The 20,468-nt window shown below is 40.5% G+C and overlaps 1 protein-coding gene across 1 annotated transcript in view; it reads left to right on the plus strand.

The window, feature by feature from the left end:
- The window catches only part of TERT (telomerase reverse transcriptase), a 287,147-nt gene that overhangs the window by 180,267 nt on the left and 86,412 nt on the right, over positions 1-20,468 (plus strand). Inside the window, exons 11-13 of the mRNA XM_053715763.1 lie at positions 6,763-6,948; positions 7,539-7,665; positions 7,784-7,845. Of these exons, the coding sequence (XP_053571738.1) occupies positions 6,763-6,948; positions 7,539-7,665; positions 7,784-7,845 (375 nt within the window). The remainder of the gene's footprint in view (positions 1-6,762; positions 6,949-7,538; positions 7,666-7,783; positions 7,846-20,468) is intronic.

Consider the following 20,468-nt stretch of genomic DNA (forward strand, 5'->3'; position numbering starts at 1 on the left):
TCCTCAGATAAATCTGGATCTAGAGACCAGAGACTCTCTTCTTTGGTGGTTGTCACAGGATCATCTGTCCCAGGGAATGTGCTTCCGCAGACCAGCATGGGTCATAGTGACAACGGACGCCAGCCTCTTGGGCTGGGGTGCAGTCTGGAATTCCCTGTAGGCTCAGGGTGTTTGGACTCAGGAGGAGTCCCTACTACCTATCAAGATTCTGGAACTGAGAGCAATATTCAACACGCTTCAAGCGTTGCCTCAGTTGACTTTGGCCAAATTCATAAGATTCCAGTCGGACAATATCACGACTGTAGCATACATCAATCATCAAGGGGGAACAAAGAGTTCTCTAGCGATGATAGAAGTTTCCAAGATAATTCGATGGGCAGAGACTCACTCTTGCCATCTATCAGCAATCTATATCCCAGGAGTAGAGAACTGGGGAGCGGATTTTCTAAGTCGTCAGACTTTTCATCCGGGGGAGTGGGAGCTCCATCCGGAGGTGTTTGCGGCATTGATTCGTCAATGGGGCACACCGGAATTGGATCTGATGGCATCTCGTCAGAATGCCAAACTTCCTTGTTACGGGTCCAGATCAAGGGATCCCCAAGCAGTACTGATAGATGCTCTAGCAGTACCTTGGTCGTTCAGCCTGGCTTATGTGTTTCCTCCATTTCTTCTCCTGCCTCGTCTGATTGCCAGAATCAAACAGGAGGTAATCTTGATAGCGCCTGCATGGCCACGCAGGACTTGGTATGCAGATCTAGTGGAAATGTCATCTCTGCCACCGTGGAAACTGCCACTGAGACGGGACCTTCTCATTCAAGGTCCGTTCCAACATCCACATCTAAATTCTCTGCAGCTGACTGCCTGGAGATTGAACGCTTGATTTTATCTAAGCGGGGTTTCTCTGAGTGGGTCATTGATACCTTGATTCAGGCTTGGAAGCCTGTCACTAGGAAAATTTACCATAAGATATGGCGTAAATATCTTTATTGGTGCAAATCCAAGGGCTACTCATGGAGTAGGGTTAGGATTCCTAGGATTTTGTCCTTTCTCCAAGAAGGATTATCGGCTAGTTCCTTAAAGGGACAGATTTCTGCTTTGTCAATTTTACTACACACAAGCGTCTGGCGGATGTCCCAGACGTTCAGTCTTTTTGTCAGGCTTTAGTCAGAATCAAGCCTGTGTTTAAACCTGTTGCTCCGCCATGGAGTCTGAATTTTGTTCTAAATGTTCTTCAAGGGGTTCCGTTTGAACACATGCATTCCATAGATATTAAACTTTTATCTTGGAAAGTTTTGTTTTTATTTGCTATCTCTTCTGCTCGAAGAGTTTTTGACCTTTCTGCGTTACAATGCGACTCACCTTATCTTATATTCCATTCTGATAAGGTGGTTTTGCGCACTAAACCTGGATTCCTTCCTAAGGTTGTTTCAAATAAGAATATTAATCAGGAAATTGTTGTTCCTTCTCTATGTCCTAATCCTTCTTCTAAGAAGGAGCGTCTGTTACATAACTTGGACGTGGTTCGTGCCTTGAAGTTTTACTTACAAGTAACCAAGGATTTTCGTCAAACATCTTCTTTATTTGTTTATTCTGGAAAGTGTAGGGGTCAAAAAGCTACGGTTACCTCTCTTTCTTTTTGGCTGAAAAGCATCATCCGTTTGGCATACGAGACTGCTGGACAGCAGCCTCCTGAAAAGCTTACAGCTCATTCTACTAGAGCGGTGGCTTCCACATGGGCTTTTAAAAACGATGCTTCTGTTGAACAGATTTGTAAGGCTGCGACTTGGTCCTCCCTTCATACCTTTTCCAAATTTTACAAATTTGATACTTTTGCTTCTTCTGAGGCTATTTTTGGGAAAAAAGTTCTTCAAGCAGTGGTGCCTTATATTTAGGTGTCTGTCTTGTCCCTCCTGTTCATCCGTGTCCTGTAGCTTTGGTATTGTATCCCACAAGTAAGGATGAATCTGTGGACTCGTATCTAGTAGAAGAAAAGGAAATTTATGCTTACCTGATAAATTGATTTCTTCTACGATACGACGAGTCCACTGCCCTCCCTGTCATTTTAGACAGATTATATTTTTGTTTTCAAAACTTCAGTCACCTCTGCACCTTTTAGCTTTTCTTTTCTCTTCCTATACCTTCGGTCGAATGACTGGGGGTGGAGAGAAGGGAGGAGCTATATATACAGCTCTGCTGTGGTGCTCTTTGCCACTTGGGATAATATCCCACAAGTAAAGATGAATCCGTGGACTCGTCGCATCGTAGAAGAAATCAATTTATCAGGTAAGCATAAATTTCCTTTTTGAGTGTTTTGAGAAAAGATCGCCACCATTTAGGTGGCGAGAAAAAACTGTGAGATCTGCAGTGCAAAAATGTTTATAGAATTACGCTGGGATTTGAGAAACATTTTCATATATGCCCATGGAACGCCCATTTTATTAAAAAACAACAAATACACTGCATTTTGTATTTAAAAGTATGAATTTCTGTGTAATTTTTGCACATCCAGTGTACTAAAATTACGATTTACGCTGTGCATATTTAATTGGATTTATTCCTGTGTAAATTATATACAAATTAAAATATGATTTTTGGGCAAGACTTTTTTGTTACGATTTTTGATGCACCTCAACAATACAATTTTTCACTGCTTATTTTTGTGTGATTGGTTCAAATATTTGTTTTGTATGATGTTTAAAATACAAATTGAATTGTGCATTTTTCATATGAAAATGCAGTATACGCTCCTTAGCGAGACACCCTGTTTTCAGGGTAAAAAGTGGCTTTATATCATTCCACCAGGGAAATAGGACTTTCGAGCATTCTTCAATAATCTCGCCAGCCCAGAGAGCTTTCAATCATCAAGACCTAAGCCTTTTTTGTAAGACATGCGGTTGGTCTGTTCAAGACCATTGGGTTCTAGAGTTACCGAATAGGCTTCAAATCTTGGCCTCCGAGGGGAGAGGTTTTTCTTGTCTCACATTCCCAAAAGACCGGAAAAAAGAACAGCTTTTCTTCGGTGTGAGGTTCCTTTCTGCCTCTGGTACTTCAAGGTCAATCCATGTCCACAGTGGACCTGAAGGATGCATATTTACAAATTCGAACCCATCTGCATAGTGCAGATGTCCAGTGTTCCTCCGTGGTGTCTTTCTCAGTGTCCGGATCTTCTAATACAAGGTCCATTCTTTTATCAAAATTAGCAATCTCTCAGTTTAACTGCTTGTAGATGGAACAATTAAGGCTTCTCTGTTTCTGTGATTAAGACTTTAATACATGCTCGTAAACTAGTAACAAGAAAGAGTTATCATAAGGTGTGGAAGGTACCGGTATATCTTTCTTTGTGTTCTGATAGGGGTTATTCTTGGCATTCTTTGACAATTCCCTGTATTCTTCAGTTTCTTTGGGAAGGTCTTGATCAGATTTCTGCACTTTCTGTTTTACATTACAGGAGGTTAGCCCATATTCCTGATATTCAGTCCTTTATTCAGGCTCTGGTTAGCATCAGACCTGTAATTAGGCTGGTTTCTCCTCCATGAAGTCTTATTTTGGTTATTAAAGTCTTTCAATTTCTTCCATTTGAACCAAGGCATTCCTTGGACATCAAATTGCTATCTTGGAAAGTCCTGTTCTTGTTGGCAATTTTTTCAGTTCAAAAGTTTTTAGACTTATAGGCTTTGTCTTGTGATCCACCTTATTTGGTGTTTCATCGAGATAAGGCTGTGTTACTTACGGTGCCTGGGTTTTCACCAAAGGTAGTTTCCTGGGAAAACATTAATCGTTAGATTGTTGTTCCTTATTTATGTCCTAAGCCTCAGTCTTCTAAGGGAAGACTTTTGCATGATTTCGATATGGTCTGGGTGATAAAGTTTTATTTACAGGCTACAAAGGATTTATATCAGTCTCAAAACTTGTTTGTTCTGTATTCAGGAAAGCTCAAGGGACAAAAGGCTACTTCTGTGTCTTTGTGAATCAAACTCCTCCACCAAAACGACAAAGCTTACTTGGAGGCAGGTCAGCAACCGCCTGCCAGAATTACGCTTTATCTTCTCGTTAGGTCTTTACTTCGTGGACCTTCAAGAATGAGGCTTTGGTGGAGCAGATATGCAAAGTTGCAACAAGGAATTTCTTGCATACTGTGGAGGCAGCTTTTTGGGAGGAAGGTCCTTCAGGAAGTGGTTCTTGGTAAATAGATGCCTGCCTTGTTTGTTTTCTGTCCCGCCCATTTTGGTGGACTTCTCAGCTTGGGTGCTTGTTCCCAAGATTAAGGTCTTGTGGACTGTCACAGCCATTAGAAAGAAAACATCATTTATTCTTGCCGGATAAATTTCTTTCTTGGTTGTGAAAGTCCACAAACCCGCCCATTTTTGTTTGATGGCTGCAGTTTTAGTTTGCACCCTTTTTCCCTACTATGCTTCTTTATTCCTATACTTGTTTATACTCACTACTGGGAGGGAAGGGAAAGAAGGAGGGATACTTAAAGCTCTGGTGTAGGATGTCTTTGCCTCCTCCTGGTGGCCAGTAGTGATGTCGCGAACCTAAAATTTTTGGTTCGCGAACGGCGGACTCAAACTTCCGGTATTGTTCGCGAACCGCCATTGAATTCAATAGGCAGGCGAACTTTAAAACCTACAAGGACTCTTTCTGGCCACAATAGTGATGGAAAAGTTGTTTCAAGGGTACTAACACCTGGACTGTCGCATGCTGGAGGGGGATCCCTGGCAAAACTCCCATGGAAAATTACATAGTTTATGCAGAGTCTGCTTTTAAGCCATAATGGGCCTAAATCAACTAACATTCCCAAAGCGGCTGTCTCAAAACATCCCAGACAGAAGATAGATTGATAGATAGGATAGATAGATATACATAGATTGATAGTTGGATAGAATCGATAGAAGAGAAATAGATAGATTTGTTAGATATATAATTACCCTAATAAAGTCTAATAATTAAACAATCAATTTTTTTTTAATTTTAATTAGTAACTATACTGTGACAACAATTAGGATTGGTGTAAATAGTTGGCAAGACAGCCTGGCACAAAAGGCTGGCAGGCAGGAGGTAAATGCAATTCAAGGACACTAGGAGACTGAATATTTGCAGTCCAAAAAATTATGATTTTTATTTTTTTATATAATGTTACAAGAATTATGATTGGTGCCACTAATTGGCTAGTTGGGCCTGGCACACAGGCTGGCAGATATGAGTTGTGGATGGTAGGTAGGGCAGCAATTTAACACAGTATGCTGTGTAAGTGACAAAAACACAGGCCCGATAGAAAATTAAGTTAGATTACACTAGCAAAATATTTTAAAATTTTAGATTTTAATATTAAAATAATGTTAAGAAGTGCAATGCACATATGAGTGGTCGCACTGGCTGGCTGCTACGTAGGGCAGCAATTAACAACAGTATGCTTTGTAAGTCAGATAGACAGTTAGACACAGGTCTGATAGAAAATAAAATTAGATTACACTAGCATAATGATTTAAAGACTTTTTTTGGCAATTTAAAGAAAAAGGTTAAGCACATAAATATGAGTCGTGGCTGTCTAGCCTTGGAAGGGCAGCTATTAAAAACAGTAGGCTCTGTAAGTCAGATACACACACGTCTGATAGAAAATACTATTAGATTACACTAGAAAAACGATTTAAATTATTTTTTTGGGGGGGAAATTAAAAAAAGATTAAACACATATGAGTTGTGGCTCATAGACTAGGGAGGGCAGCAAGTAAACACAGTAGGCTATGTATGTCAGCAAAACACACAGGCCTGATAGAAAATTATATTAGATTACACTATCAAACAAATTTAAAAATTTATTTTTTTAAATTTAAATTAAGGTGAAGAAGATATGAGTGCTGGGTGGATGCCTGGCACAGACCAATTAACCAAAAGACTGAAAAAAAATGAGGTATATTAATGCTGAGTGAGCCTGACAGACACAGGCCTGATAGTAAATGTAATTAGATTACACTAGCAAAATATATATATTTTTTTTAATTTAAAATAATGTTATAAACGGATATTAACACTGGTGGCTGGCACAGAGCAATGAACCAGAGTATATGCTGTGTGACACAGGCCTGATAGAAAATGAAAAAAAATTACACTAGCAAAATAATAAAATTTTTTGGTTAGTTAAAATTAAACTAATGTTGTTAGGGAGATATCAGTGGTTGCAGTAATCACAGCAGCATATGCTGTGAGCCTTGAACACAGAGCCTGAAAGCCAGGCAAATGCTAATAAAAAAATAAAATAAAAAAAAAACGGCACGAAATATAGCCCTAAAAAGGGCTTTTTGGGGTGCTGTGCTTGCAGCAGAGATGAGTGGAGTCCTTCTGGACTGTAAATACACTAGCCTAGCTATGTTTTTCCTATTAATGTCAGGAGCAAAAACACAACACATCCTCTCATTAAGAAAGCAAGGTCGTTATGAGTCTAAAATGGCAGATTCCGAGTAGCTGGGAGGGTCTGTGAGGGAGTGTCTGATGTTGATTGGCTCTGTGTCAGACGGCTGTGACATAAAGGGTCAAAGTTTCCTCAATGATGACACATAGGGGCGGATCGAACATGTGTTCGCCCACAAACGCGAACGCGAACAAGCTATGTTCGCTGTGAACCGTTCGCGAGCGAACAGTTCGGGACATCACTAGTGGCCAGGTGATCTAATTCCCAAGAGTAAGGTGTTGTGGTCTCTCATAACCAAGAAACAAATTAATTTATCAGGTAAGAATACATTATGTTTTTTTTTCTTTCTACAGGACCCTAGCAGAAGGAATTCCACAGTATGGTTGCTCAATCAGCCCCCATAAGACTGTGGTGAATTTTCCTGTTGATGACATACCACAGTGCACTAAAGTAGAACAGTTAACACATCACTGCATGTTTCCATGGTGTGGGCTTTTGTTTGACACACACACTTTGGAGGTGTTTTGTGATTATTCTAGGTAAGAATGCTCAGCATTTAATGCCTCACTTTATGTGTATGTTAGTGCTTATTAAAACAATCTAAGATGACCTTTTTCATAGTAGAATCAAAAGCTAATAGCATTAATAATTATACTTAAACAATTAAAATCTTTTTTTAATTCACATTATAAAAGCTTCTGCTGTACTAATTTTTTTCAATATAAATATTTTCACATGATATAAACAGATGTTTAATAGAGAGATAAAATATGCCATACATTTTCTTTACTAATTAATTAGTTAAACTGTAATGCTTTAAAGATAGGTTGTGTCATGACCAGCAGGTGTATTGCTCAATAATTATTAATGATTAATTACTATTTTTATAAAGTACATTAATTTTACATTTATTTGCAAAGAGCATACTTAAACCAAGCATTTGTATCTTGAGATATATTTTCATTCCTGTGAGATCTTATAATCTAGCATACTGGATATAAAGAAGTGAAATACATATTTTTACATTGATGCTGTATGTAACATATGTTTTATTGAAGCAGACTTTGTCTTGTAACTATCAAGTTATACAAGATGAAAATGTTATTGTTTTATGTATTTATCCGTCTAGCTATGCCTGTACATCCATACGATCAAGTCTTACATTTTGCCAAAGTGCCACTGCTGGGAAAATAATGAGAGAGAAACTAATTCGGGTCCTAAAGCTGAAATGTCACAGTATCTTCCTTGACCTTAAGGTGAGCTAAAAGGATATATAGACCTTCCTTTATGTAGTATATAGATTGCAATGCTGTCTTGTAGTGTATTGTAGCACAGTGCATTGTATATTTATGTTTTACCTTTTTTGGATTGTAGGTGAACAGTCTCAGAACAGTGTGCATCAATATTTACAAGATATTTTTACTCCAGGCCTACAGGTATTTTGGCAGAGTTTTGAATGTATTTTTGTTTATTTTTAAATATGACTGTGTATTTATATATGTATGTATGTACAGTTGTGCTCATAAGTTTACATACCCTGGCAGAATTTATGATTTCTTGGCCATGTTTCAGAGAATATGAATGATAACACAAAAACTTTTCTTTCACTCATGGTTAGTGTTTGGCTGAAGCCATTTATTTTCAGTCAACTGTGTTTACTCTTTTTTAATCATAACGACAACAGAAACTACCCAATGACCCTGATCAAAAGTTAACATACCCTGGTGATTTTGGCCTGATAACATGCATGCAAGTTGACACAAAGGGGTTTGAATGGCTATTAAAGGCAACCATCCTCACCTGTGATCTGTTTTCTTGTAATTAGTGTGTGTGTGTGTATAAAAGGTCAATGAGTTTCTGGACTCCTGACAGACCCTTGCATCTTTCATCCAGTGCTGCACTGATGATTCTGAGTCATGGGGAAAGCAAAAGAATTGTCAAAGGATCTACGGGAAAAGGTAGTTGAACTGTATAAAACAGGAAAGGGATATAAAAAGATATCCAAGGAATTGAGAATGCAAATGTTGTGCTTTTAAATATGGATGTGCGCCAATACCTGTTTGTTTGTGTAATTACTGGGTCATATTGGCAGCACTCCCAAAGATGTGTATATAAACTTTTTGTAAGGTGTGCTAAAAAAACAAATTTTGTATTTGTATTTAAACATAATCAGGGAGACACCATCTCCCATTGGTTTAAGCACCCCACCCAAGCTCAGGTGTGCTCATGGCAGTGTAATAGAGTTGTGAATATTAAGCCAGGGATTCTCATTCTATTATGAAGAGTAAAAGCAGGAATGATTCAGCCCTCTGTGGCAAAAGGACTGTAGTGTTAGGACCAGTCTATATTGGGGTACCTTGTAAGTGGTGACTGGCTAAGCAAGATATAGCCATATTGTGTGACTAAGATCCCAATTTTATTTAAAAAGAATAGTTGTCTCTTGATGTTGTTTGCAGGCATTTTTTTGCAACAGTTCAAAAAATATGTTGTGCTTTTGAAAATGGATGTGCGCCAATACCTTTTTGTTTGTGTAATTACTAGGTCATATTGGCAGCACTCCCAAAGATGTGTATATAAACTTTTTGTAAGGTGTGCTAAAAAGGAAATTTATTCTTACCTGATAAATGTGTTTCTTTTACGATACCATGAGTCCACAGATTTCATCCTTACTTGAGGGATATCGCCTCCTGGTCAGCAGGAGGAGGCAAAGAGCACCACAGCAGAGATGTATATATAGCTCCTCCCTTCCCTCCCACTCCAGTCATTCTACCAAAGTTAGGAAGAGAAAGGAAAAGCCAAGGTGCAGAGGTGACTGAAGTTTTAACAAAATTAAAGACCTGTCTTCTAAACAACAGGGTGGGCCATGGACTCATCGTATCGTAAAAGAAACAAATCAGGTAAGAATAAATTTCCTTTTCTTTTACAAGATACAATGAGTCCACGGATTTCATCCTTACTTGTGGGATACAATACCAAAGCTATAGTTCACGGATGAAAAGGGAGGGACAAGACAGGGACCTAAACTGAAGGCACCACTGCTTGAAGAACTTTTCTCCCAAAAAAAGCCTCAGATGAGGCAAAAGTATCAAATTTGGAAAATTTGGAAAAAGTGTGAAGAGTCGACCAAGTTGCAGCTTTGCAAATCTGTTCAACAGAAGCATCATTTTTGAATGCCCATGAGGAAGCCATAGCCCTAGTGGAATGAGCCGTAATTCGTTCAGGCGGCTGCTGTCCAGCAGTCTCATATGCAAAACGGATGATACTCTTCAGCCAAAATGAGAGAGAGGTAGCCGTAGCTTTCTGACCCCTACGTTTCCCAGAAAATATCACACACAGGGAAGACAATTGACAAAAATCCTTAGTTGCCTGTAAGTAAAACTTCAAAGCACGGACCACATCCAAATTATGTAACAGCCGCTCGTTCTTAGAAGAAGGATTAGGACACAAGGAAGGAACAACAATTTCCTTATTAATATTTTTATTTGAAACAACCTTAGGAAGAAAACCAGGTTTAGTACGTAACACCACCTTATCCGAATGAAAAATAAGATAAGGAGAATCACATTGTAATGCCGAAAGCTCCGATACTCTGCGAGCAGAAGAAATAGCAACCAAAAATAAAACTTTCCAAGATAATAATTTAATATCTATGGAATGCATAGGTTCAAACGGAACCCTTTGAAGAACTTTAAGAACTAAATTCAAGCTTCAAGGAGGAGCAATTGGTCTAAATACAGGCCTGATTCTAGTCAGAGCCTGACAAAAAGATTGAACATCTGGAACATCTGCCAGACGCTTGTGTAACAAAATAGATAAAGCAGAAATCTGTCCCTTTAAGGCCACGCAGGAGCGATGAGGATCATTGATGCCCTCTCCTGTTTGACTCGAGCTATAACTCAGGGAAGGAGAGCAAATGGAGGAAACACATAAGCGAGGCTGAAAGACCAAGGCATCTATCAGCTCGGCCTGGGGATCTCTGGACCTGGACCCGTATCTCAGAAGCTTGGCTTTCTGACGAGACGCCATAAGATCCAACTCCGGCCTGCCCCATCTGAGAATCAGGTTGGCAAATATCTCCGGATGGAGTTCCCATTCTCCCGGATGAAAAGTCTGTCTGCTCAGAAAATCCGCTTCCCAGTTTTCCACACCTGGGATGTGGATCGCCGACAGATAACAAGAGTGAGACTCCGCCCACTGAATTATCTTGGCTACTTCTGTCATCACCAGGAAACTCCTTGTTCCTCCCTGATGATTGATGTAAGCTACAGTCGTAATGTTGTACGACTGGAATCTGATGAATTTGGCCAAAGCCAACTAAGGCCAAGCCTGAAGCGCATTGAATATTGCTCTCAACTCTAGGATATTGATGGGAAGGAGAGACTCCGTTCGAGTCCATACACCCTGGGCCCTCAGGGAGTTCCAGACTGCTCCCCATCCTATCAGGCTGGCATCCGTTGTCACTATCACCCATGAGGGTCTGCGGAAGCATGTCCCCTGGGATAGATGATCCAGCGACAACCACCATTAAAGAGAGTCCCTTGTCTTCTGATCTAGATTTATTTGAGGAGACAAATTTGTATAATCTCCATTCCACTGACTGTTTAGTTGCAGAGGTCTGAGATGAAACCGAGCAAACGGAATTATGTCCATTGCTGCTACCATCAACCCAGTTACCTCCATGCACTGAGCCACTGACGGCCGAGGATTGGACTGAAGTGCTCGGCATGTGTTCAGAATCTTTAATTTTCTGACCTCCGTCAAAAAGATTTTCATGGATAGAGAGTCGATTAGAGTTCCCAAGAAGGGAACCCTTTTCTGTGGAACTAGCGAACTCTTTTCCAGATTTACCTTCCACCCATGAGTCCTCAGGAAGGAAAGATCAATGTCGGTATGAGACTTTGTCAGCTGATACGACGACGCCTGTATCAGAATATCGTCCAGATAAGGCGCCACTGCAATGCCCCGCGGTTTTAGAACCGCCAGCAGAGACCCCAGAACCTTTGTGAAAATTCTGGGCGCCGTGGCCAGAGCGAAAGGTAGAGCCACGAACTGAAAATGTTTCTCCAGAAAGGCAAACCTCAGGAACTTGTAATGATCTCTGTGGATAGGAACATGAAGATATGCATCCTTTAAATCCACGGTAGTCATAAATTGACCCTCCTGGATCAATGGAAGAATGGTACGAATAGTTTTCATCTTGAAAGATGGAACTCTGAGAAACTTGTTTAGACTCTTGAGATCCAAGATAGGTCTGAAAGTTCCCTCTTTTTTGGGAACGACAAACAGATTTGAATAAAACGCCTGTCCCTGTTCCTGAATTGGAACGGGAGAAATTACTCCCATGGAGGAGAGGTCTCTTACATAGCGTAAGAACGCCTCTCTCTTTATCTGGTCTACAGACAATTGAGAAAGAAGAAACCTTCCTCTGGGGGAAGAATTTCTGAATTCCAGCTTGTATCCCTGAGACACTATTTCTAATGCCCAGGGATCCTGAACATCTCTTTTCCAAGCCTGGATGAAGAGAGACAGTCTGCCCCCTATAGATCCGGTCCCGGATCAGGGGCCAACCCTTCATGCTGACTTGGGAGCAGCAGCAGGCTTCTTGGATTGTTTACCCTTGTTCCAAGACTGATTTGGTCTCCAAGTAGATCTGGCTTGCGAATAGTTACCTTTCTCTTTAGAAGAAGAGGAAGGGGGGTTCCCTTAAAGTTTAGAAAGGCACAAAAATTACTCTGTCGACCCCTCTGTTTGGATTTCTTATCCTGAGGAAGGGAATGACCCTTACCTCCAGTAATGTCAGAAATAATCTCCTTCAAGTCAGGCTCGAACAGGGTCTTCCCCTTGTAAGGAATAGCCAAAAGCTTAGACTTAGATGACACATCCGCAGACCAAGATTTTAACCATAAAGCTCTGCGTGCTAAGATGGAAAATCCTGAACTCTTAGCTGCAAATTTGGTAATCTGAAAAGAAGCATCTGTAATAAAAGAATTGGCTGATTTAAGAGCTTTAATTCTATCTTGTATTTCTTCCAAAGAAGTCTCAGTTTTAAGAGACTCTTCCAAAGCATCAAACCAATAAGCAGCCGCAGTCGTAACTGTAACAATGCAGGCCGCCGGTTGCAATAGCAACCCCTGATGAACATATATTTTTTTAAGAAGACCCTCCAATTTCTTATCCATAGGGTCCTTAAAAGCACAACTATCCTCGATAGGGATAGTAGTACGTTTAGCCAAGGTTGAAATAGCCCCCTCCACCTTAGGGACCGTCTGCCAAGAATCCCTAATGGCGTCAGCTATAGGGTACATTTTCTTGAAAACAGGAGAAGGGGAGAATGGAATACCCGGTCTCTCCCATTCCTTAACAATAATTTCTGAAGTTCTCTTAGGAACTGGAAAAACATCAGAATAAGAAGGGACCTCTAAATATCTGTCCAACTTTACTCAATTTCTCTGGAGGAACCACAATTGAATCACAGTCATCCAGAGTCACCAAAACCTCTCGTAGCAACAGGTGGAGGTGTTCAAGCTTAAATCTAAAAGACATCACATCCGAATTCGTCAGGGGTAAGCCACTTCCTGAGTCAGAAAGTTCACCCTCTGATAAAACCTCCATACCCTCCAATTCAGAGCCCTGGGAGGGAACATCAGAGATTGCCATCAAAGCATCAGAAGTTGCATTGACCATGTGGTTATCCTTCCTACTGCGTTTGCCTTGGAGTATGGGAAAGGCAGATAACTCCTCAGAAAGTGTAGATGACATAACTGCAGCTATGTCCTGCAGAGTGATAGCAGCAGAAGTCGCCGAGGAACTTGGCACTGCTTGAGCGGGCGTTAAGGGCTGTGACGCTTGGGTAGAAAGTTGAGGCATACTCTAATTCTCATCAGCAGAACCCTGAGAAACATCCGCTTTTGATAGACTTTTATTAAAGAAAATCTGCTCTCTAAACTGTAATGCCCTCTCCGTGCATGAGGGAGAAAAAGTAACAGGGGGTTCCACATTGGCATTCAAACACATGGAACATGTACTGTTATGAAGATCTTCCATGACAATAAATAAGCAAAAGAACAATATTGGTCGTGGTACCTTCAATTATGTGATGTACTTAAAACATACAGAATATGCAAACAGCCTAATATGACTGTTAACAAAAAACTTTGTAAAAAACAGAGTGTAACTGTGCCTTTGAAAATAAAAAACAAATTTTACTGCCCAGCACTCTGAACGATAATACTAAACAGAGAGTAACTGTTCTTCATTAATAATAAGCTAACTCTCTGAAGTTATAATTCTATTTGCAATTCTCTTCTTGTACACTAAACAAAAAAACTTGCACCTCGCCACCCCCAAGGCAGAACATAGAGTGATCTGAGATGTCATCGCAGAAAAAAAATCTCATTGCAGAAAGTGAAAAAAAGTTCTGTCTCTGGGCTCGCCACAGCTCTGCTGCGGTGCCTACCTGCCCCCACGACACAACGACAACGTCTACTTGTTCAGCAGAGTGCCTAAGACCGCCGGTGTAATCTTTCAACCATGTGGTCAAAGGAAACACCGGAGCCGTGAGCACACTGCCTGTCAGGTCCCAGGAAACAACTGTGCGGCTTCTTCCAGCGCGCGAACGATAAGCCCCGCCCTTCGTGGGCGGCAAACTTACCCCCGAATCCGGTTCAAGCAACTGCTTTGAAACACAAAGCCAGTCTAAAAACGAAAAAGGATAACAACCCTGCGTCCCAGTTTACACTGTCCTGTCAATCTACTTGTGACAAACCCTAGAGCAGTACACACCGGAGTATATAATTCCAACAGTCAAATCCCCAGCGTCAGCCCACAGTTCAAAAAAAGGGCTAGTAATCATAAAAAAGCTCACAGAAACATTACGGTCTGACCCAACATAGCAAGGCACAGAGTAATGAGGGGAGCCCTTGAACACATACATGTGATGTTAGAGCCAGCTTATTACCCCTAAGATCACATAGTAAAAAAAGACCATCTTTTCTGAGTTACTTAGTGTCACAGAAACTAAGGGACTGCACATACCTCAATGCTGAGCGACAGCATGACTTGTCCCACACATTCAAGAGGTCCTTCTTCTCCTCCAGTAAAACTGTGGGAACAAACAGGGTCTTAGATAATATCTGCTAAGACAATTTTTTATCAGCAGGGCAGCACATAGTATGGGAGGCGCAGTGAGAATTTAATCCCACCAGTTCCCATTGCTTTAAAGCCACCTGTAGCTCTACTCTAGAGGCTAACAAGGAATATGGCTACACTCTATAATAAAATAGTACTCACTGGTACCATTTTAAAAATAATAAACTCTTGATTGAAGAATCTAAACTAACACCTCACTTTACCTCTTCATATATATATATACTTACAGTATATGTGTGTGTGTATATAAATACAGGTATACCTCACTTTACAGCGCTTCGCTAATACACACCTAGATTACGAGTTTTGCGTTCATGTTTTAACGCTGAAAAAATGTCATTTCAGTGTTAAAACAGCAACGCAGCCATTATGAGTCTTGTTGTTATAACTGTACTTCTTTGATCACATGGGTGGAAGATAAACTTGGAAAAGAGTTCTCTTATCTCAAGTACTAGGGTGGAATTCCTGGGTACTATAATAGACTCCATATCCATGAGGATATTTTTGACAGACCAGAGATGTTGCAAGCTAACTTCGGCATGTCTTGCCCTCCGGACCTCCTTGAGTCCATCTGTGGCTCAGTATATGGAGGTGATTGGTCTCATGGTGTCCTGCATGGACATCATTCTTTTTTGCCCGGTTCCGTCTCAGACCTTTACAACTGTGCATGCTGAGACAGTGAAACGGCAATCATTCTGATATGTCTCTACAGATTGTATTATACAGCCGGTCGAGAGAATCGCTCTTTTGGTGGCTCTGTCCAAATCATCTGTCCCGAGGGATGTGCTTCTTAAGACCATCCTGGGAGAGTGTGACTATGGACACAAGCCTATTCGGATGGAGAGCTGTTTGGGGTGCCAGGAAGGCACAGGGGTTGTGGACTCAGGAGGAGTACTCGCTACGATCAATTTTGGAGCTACAGGCAATCTTCAATGCCTTGAAGGCTTGGCCACTTCTGTGTTCGTCCCAGTTTATCAGATTCCAATCAGACAATATATCCTCGGTGGCTTACATCAACCATCAGGGGGAAACAAGAAGTGGGCAGAGGCCCACAGCTGTTCGCTGTCAGCGATCCACATTAAGGGTGTAGACAACTGGGAGGCGGATTTTCTCAGCAGGCAATCCTTCCACCCAGTGGAATGGTCTCTCCATCCCAAGGTGTTTGCAGAGATATGCAGCAAGTGTGGGATGCCAGAGATTGATCTCATGGTGTCCCGTCTCAATACCAAGCTACCCTGGTACAGGTCGAGGGATCCCCAAGCGGATCTAATAGATGCACTAGCAGTGCCCTGGAGGTTCAAACTCCTATATCTTATTCCTCAATTATCGCTTCTTCCTCGAGTGGTGGCCCACATCAAGCAGGAGCGGGTATCAGTAATCCTGATTGCTCTATCGTGGCCGCGAAGGACGTGGTTCGTGGATCCAGTGGGGATGTCCTCATCTTCTCCGTGGAAGTTACCTTGTCGCAGAAATCTGCTGATACAAGTTCTATTTGTTCGTCAAAGTCTAGATTCTCTGAGGCTGACTGCGTTGAGATTGAACACTTAGTCTTAGCCAAAAGAGGTTTCTCTGAGAGTGTCATTGATACTCCTATTCAAGCTCGTAAACCAGTTACTCGCCGTTTCTACCACAAAGGGTGGAGGACCTTCTTTTCTGGTGTGAAGAGCGTGTTTTTTCTTAGCACAGAGTTAAGGTTGCCAGGATCTTATCTTTTCTCCAGGGTGGACTGGAGAAGGGCCTTTCTGCTAGTTCCCTGAGGGGACAGATTTCGTCCCTCTCTGTATTATTGCACAAGAGACTGGCTGAGCTTCCAGACGTGCAGTTCCTTTGTTGAGGCTCTGATTAGGATCAGACCTGTGTTTAATTCTGGGGCTCCTCATTGGAGCCTAAATCTTGTTCTTCGTGTTTTGCAACAGGCTCTGTTTGAGCCTCTGCATTCCGTTGACATTAAATTGTTATCTTGGAAGGTTCTCTTTTTATTGGCTATTGCCTCTGAGGGCAGAGTTTCTGAGATCTCTGCTTTGCAATGTGAGTTCCCTTACCTGATTTTTCATGCAGATAAGGCAGTTTTACTAGAAAAAGGGGCAAGATTTGAACAATCTGCCAATAAAGAGCGCCACCAATTTGTTGACTGGAGTTAAAAGTATTATATGAATCTGTATAGATATTAATATTTGTAATAGAAACCCACCAGTATATGTAAGAAAATTTACAAATGAATAATAGATAAACAAAATAAATGAATAAATAAATGAAACAAAGCCACTTTAGATTAATATTGCTGTTAAGTAACCTTATCTGAAAACTTTAAAAACAAATAAGCAAATACAATTTAAAGGATATCGTTTGTATCGATATATTGTTAGGGCTCTGTCTTCTAATCCACACTGCAGCGTCCTGGATAACACCACCGGCAGGATGGGGTGGCTGGATGAAAAGATAACAAAAGAGAAAGGAGACAGGAGCGCAAGGGACTGATCTGAGTGTAGTATAGTAAAACTTAAATTTAATACAAAAATAACAGTGACAAAAACACACTCACACTTTCCAACCTCAAACAGAATGAGGTATGAATACGGCACAAGAAGCAAAAAACCCCAGGCACTTGCTCACCACGAACCCTCTTCCGGTGCAGTGGGTCTCCCCTTCCGTCACCGCATGTGCAAACTACAGCTCCCAAGTATAGCCGAGCACTAGTTCTCAAAGGTCCGTGGTCTCCGGTCAGGCTGTCACAGGTAAAACCGCATACCCATAGTCCCAGAGTCTCTTGGTAAAAATTGTAGTGTCCACAGGGTCTTTTAGGCAAAGCAAAGTACAAGCAGTAGTTCACGCCGGGTATATTCAGAATCCCACTGAACACTCACAAGCCGGCTAGAGTGTCTGTGGATCTGACTCCTCACAGCGTGTGTAGATGTGGGCGTGGCCTTACGCGTTTCGTGGGGCTATCTAAATATCAAAAGATGAAAGAAACTCGATTTAGTGAAACTGATAATCAAGAAACTTAATCCATTTTAAATTAATCTATATAAGCGATCAATCTGTTGGGTTTTAATGGTAATAATAGACTATCCCTGAAGATGAACGGTTGGGGGTAGGCGAGTAAGGGCATTTATTCGATTAGTCAGTATAGTAAAATTTCTGTGAATATGTAACCCATTACTTTAGGTATAAACTGACACTACAAAAGATATATAGTATATTGGAAAGATATAATATATCATATTTTATACTGTATTTTTACTACACATACATGATATCCCGTACATATGTTTAAGAGATGAATGGCCACTGTATGTATGGGATATGTAGCATTATATGCATGGGGGTGTGTAGGTGTATATATATTTACTTGTTTCACAATTTGGATAATATGTATTTTTTAATAATTTACCGAGTCCCCTAAGTAGTGACTTAAAATAAAATATATTAAATTAAATTTTACTGTATGAATTTTTAAACCATTAATGTAATTGAAAGTGTTTTGAATGTAGATTTAAAAAAATATTTATAAGTTTTAAGATATTATATAAATGAAATGTATATTTTTTAGTTTAATTTATGCATGTATGATCAGTTTTTATAAATTGTATGTTTATTTTGTGCGCATATATATTGTACACTATTGGATTTAAGCGCACCGAAACTAACTGATTATCTGTACAAAACATGTGCTATTGATAATAGGAGTGGTCACATTGAAATAAAACATAAACATGATGTATTATGTAATATGAAACTTAAAAGGTTTGAAATAAGGGTGATGGCTACGAATATATTGGCTTATTGTTCCGATTGATTATGTTAAACAGATATGTGACTCCGCTATAAATTGACAGGTTACAGGTATGTGGGCATGCCTCTGACGAAGACCCTGTGGACACTACTACGGCACAAGAAGCAAAAAACCCCAGGCACTTGCTCACCACGAACCCTCTTCCGGTGCAGTGGGTCTCCCCTTCCGTCACCGCATGTGCAAACTACAGCTCCCAAGTATAGCCGAGCACTAGTTCTCAAAGGTCTGTGGTCTCCGGTCAGGCTGTCACAGGTAAAACCGCATACCCATAGTCCCAGAGTCTCTTGGTAAAAATTGTAGTGTCCACAGGGTCTTTTAGGCAAAGCAAAGTACAAGCAGTAGTTCACGCCGGGTATATTCAGAATCCCACTGAACACTCACAAGCCGGCTAGAGTGTCTGTGGATCTGACTCCTCACAGCGTGTGTAGATGTGGGCGTGGCCTTACGTGTTTCGTGGGGCTCCTCCCCACTTCGTCAGAGGCATGCCCACATACCTGTAACCTGTCAATTTATAGCGGAGTCACATATCTGTTTAACATAATCAATCGGAACAATAAGCCAATATATTCGTAGCCATCACCCTTATTTCAAACCTTTTAAGTTTCATATTACATAATACATCATGTTTATGTTTTATTTCAATGTGACCACTCCTATTATCAATAGCACATGTTTTGTACAGATAATCAGTTAGTTTCGGTGCGCTTAAATCCAATAGTGTACAATATATATGCGCACAAAATAAACATACAATTTATAAAAACTGATCATACATGCATAAATTAAACTAAAAAATATACATTTCATTTATATAATATCTTAAAACTTATAAATATTTTTTTAAATCTACATTCAAAACACTTTCAATTACATTAATGGTTTAAAAATTCATACAGTAAAATTTAATTTAATATATTTTATTTTAAGTCACTACTTAGGGGACTCGGTAAATTATTAAAAAATACATATTATCCAAATTGTGAAACAAGTAAATATATATACACCTACACACCCCCATGCATATAATGCTACATATCCCATACATACAGTGGCCATTCATCTCTTAAACATATGTACGGGATATCATGTATGTGTAGTAAAAATACAGTATAAAATATGATATATTATATCTTTCCAATATACTATATATCTTTTGTAGTGTCAGTTTATACCTAAAGTAATGGGTTACATATTCACAGAAATTTTACTATACTGACTAATCGAATAAATGCCCTTACTCGCCTACCCCCAACCGTTCATCTTCAGGGTTAGTCTATTATTACCATTAAAACCCAACAGATTGATCGCTTATATAGATTAATTTAAAATGGATTAAGTTTCTTGATTATCAGTTTCACTAAATCGAGTTTCTTTCATCTTTTGATATTTAGATAGCCCCACGAAACGCGTAAGGCCACGCCCACATCTACACACGCTGTGAGGAGTCAGATCCACAGACACTCTAGCCGGCTTGTGAGTGTTCAGTGGGATTCTGAATATACTCGGCGTGAACTACTGCTTGTACTTTGCTTTGCCTAAAAGACCCTGTGGACACTACAATTTTTACCAAGAGACTCTGGGACTATGGGTATGCGGTTTTACCTGTGACAGCCTGACCGGAGACCACGGACCTTTGAGAACTAGTGCTCGGCTATACTTGGGAGCTGTAGTTTGCACATGCGGTGACGGAAGGGGAGACCCACTGCACCGGAAGAGGGTTCGTGGTGAGCAAGTGCCTGGGGTTTTTTGCTTCTTGTGCCGTATTCATACCTCATTCTGTTTGAGGTTGGAAAGTGTGAGTGTGTTTTCTCCAACATAGGTGTGTCCGGTCCACGGCGTCATCCTTACTTGTGGGATATTCTCTTCCCCAACAGGAAATGGCAAAGAGCCCAGCAAAGCTGGTCACATGATCCCTCCTAGGCTCCGCCTACCCCAGTCATTCTCTTTGCCGTTGTACAGGCAACATCTCCACGGAGATGGCTTACCAAAAGTTGTTTCTAACAAAAACATTAACCAGGAGATAGTCGTGCCTTCTCTGTGTCCGAAACCAGTTTCGAAGAAGGAACGTTTGTTGCACAATTTGGATGTTGTTCGCGCTCTAAAATTCTATTTAGATGC

This window comes from Bombina bombina, chromosome 5, assembly GCF_027579735.1.
Source record: "Bombina bombina isolate aBomBom1 chromosome 5, aBomBom1.pri, whole genome shotgun sequence".
Lineage (NCBI taxonomy): Eukaryota > Metazoa > Chordata > Amphibia > Anura > Bombinatoridae > Bombina > Bombina bombina.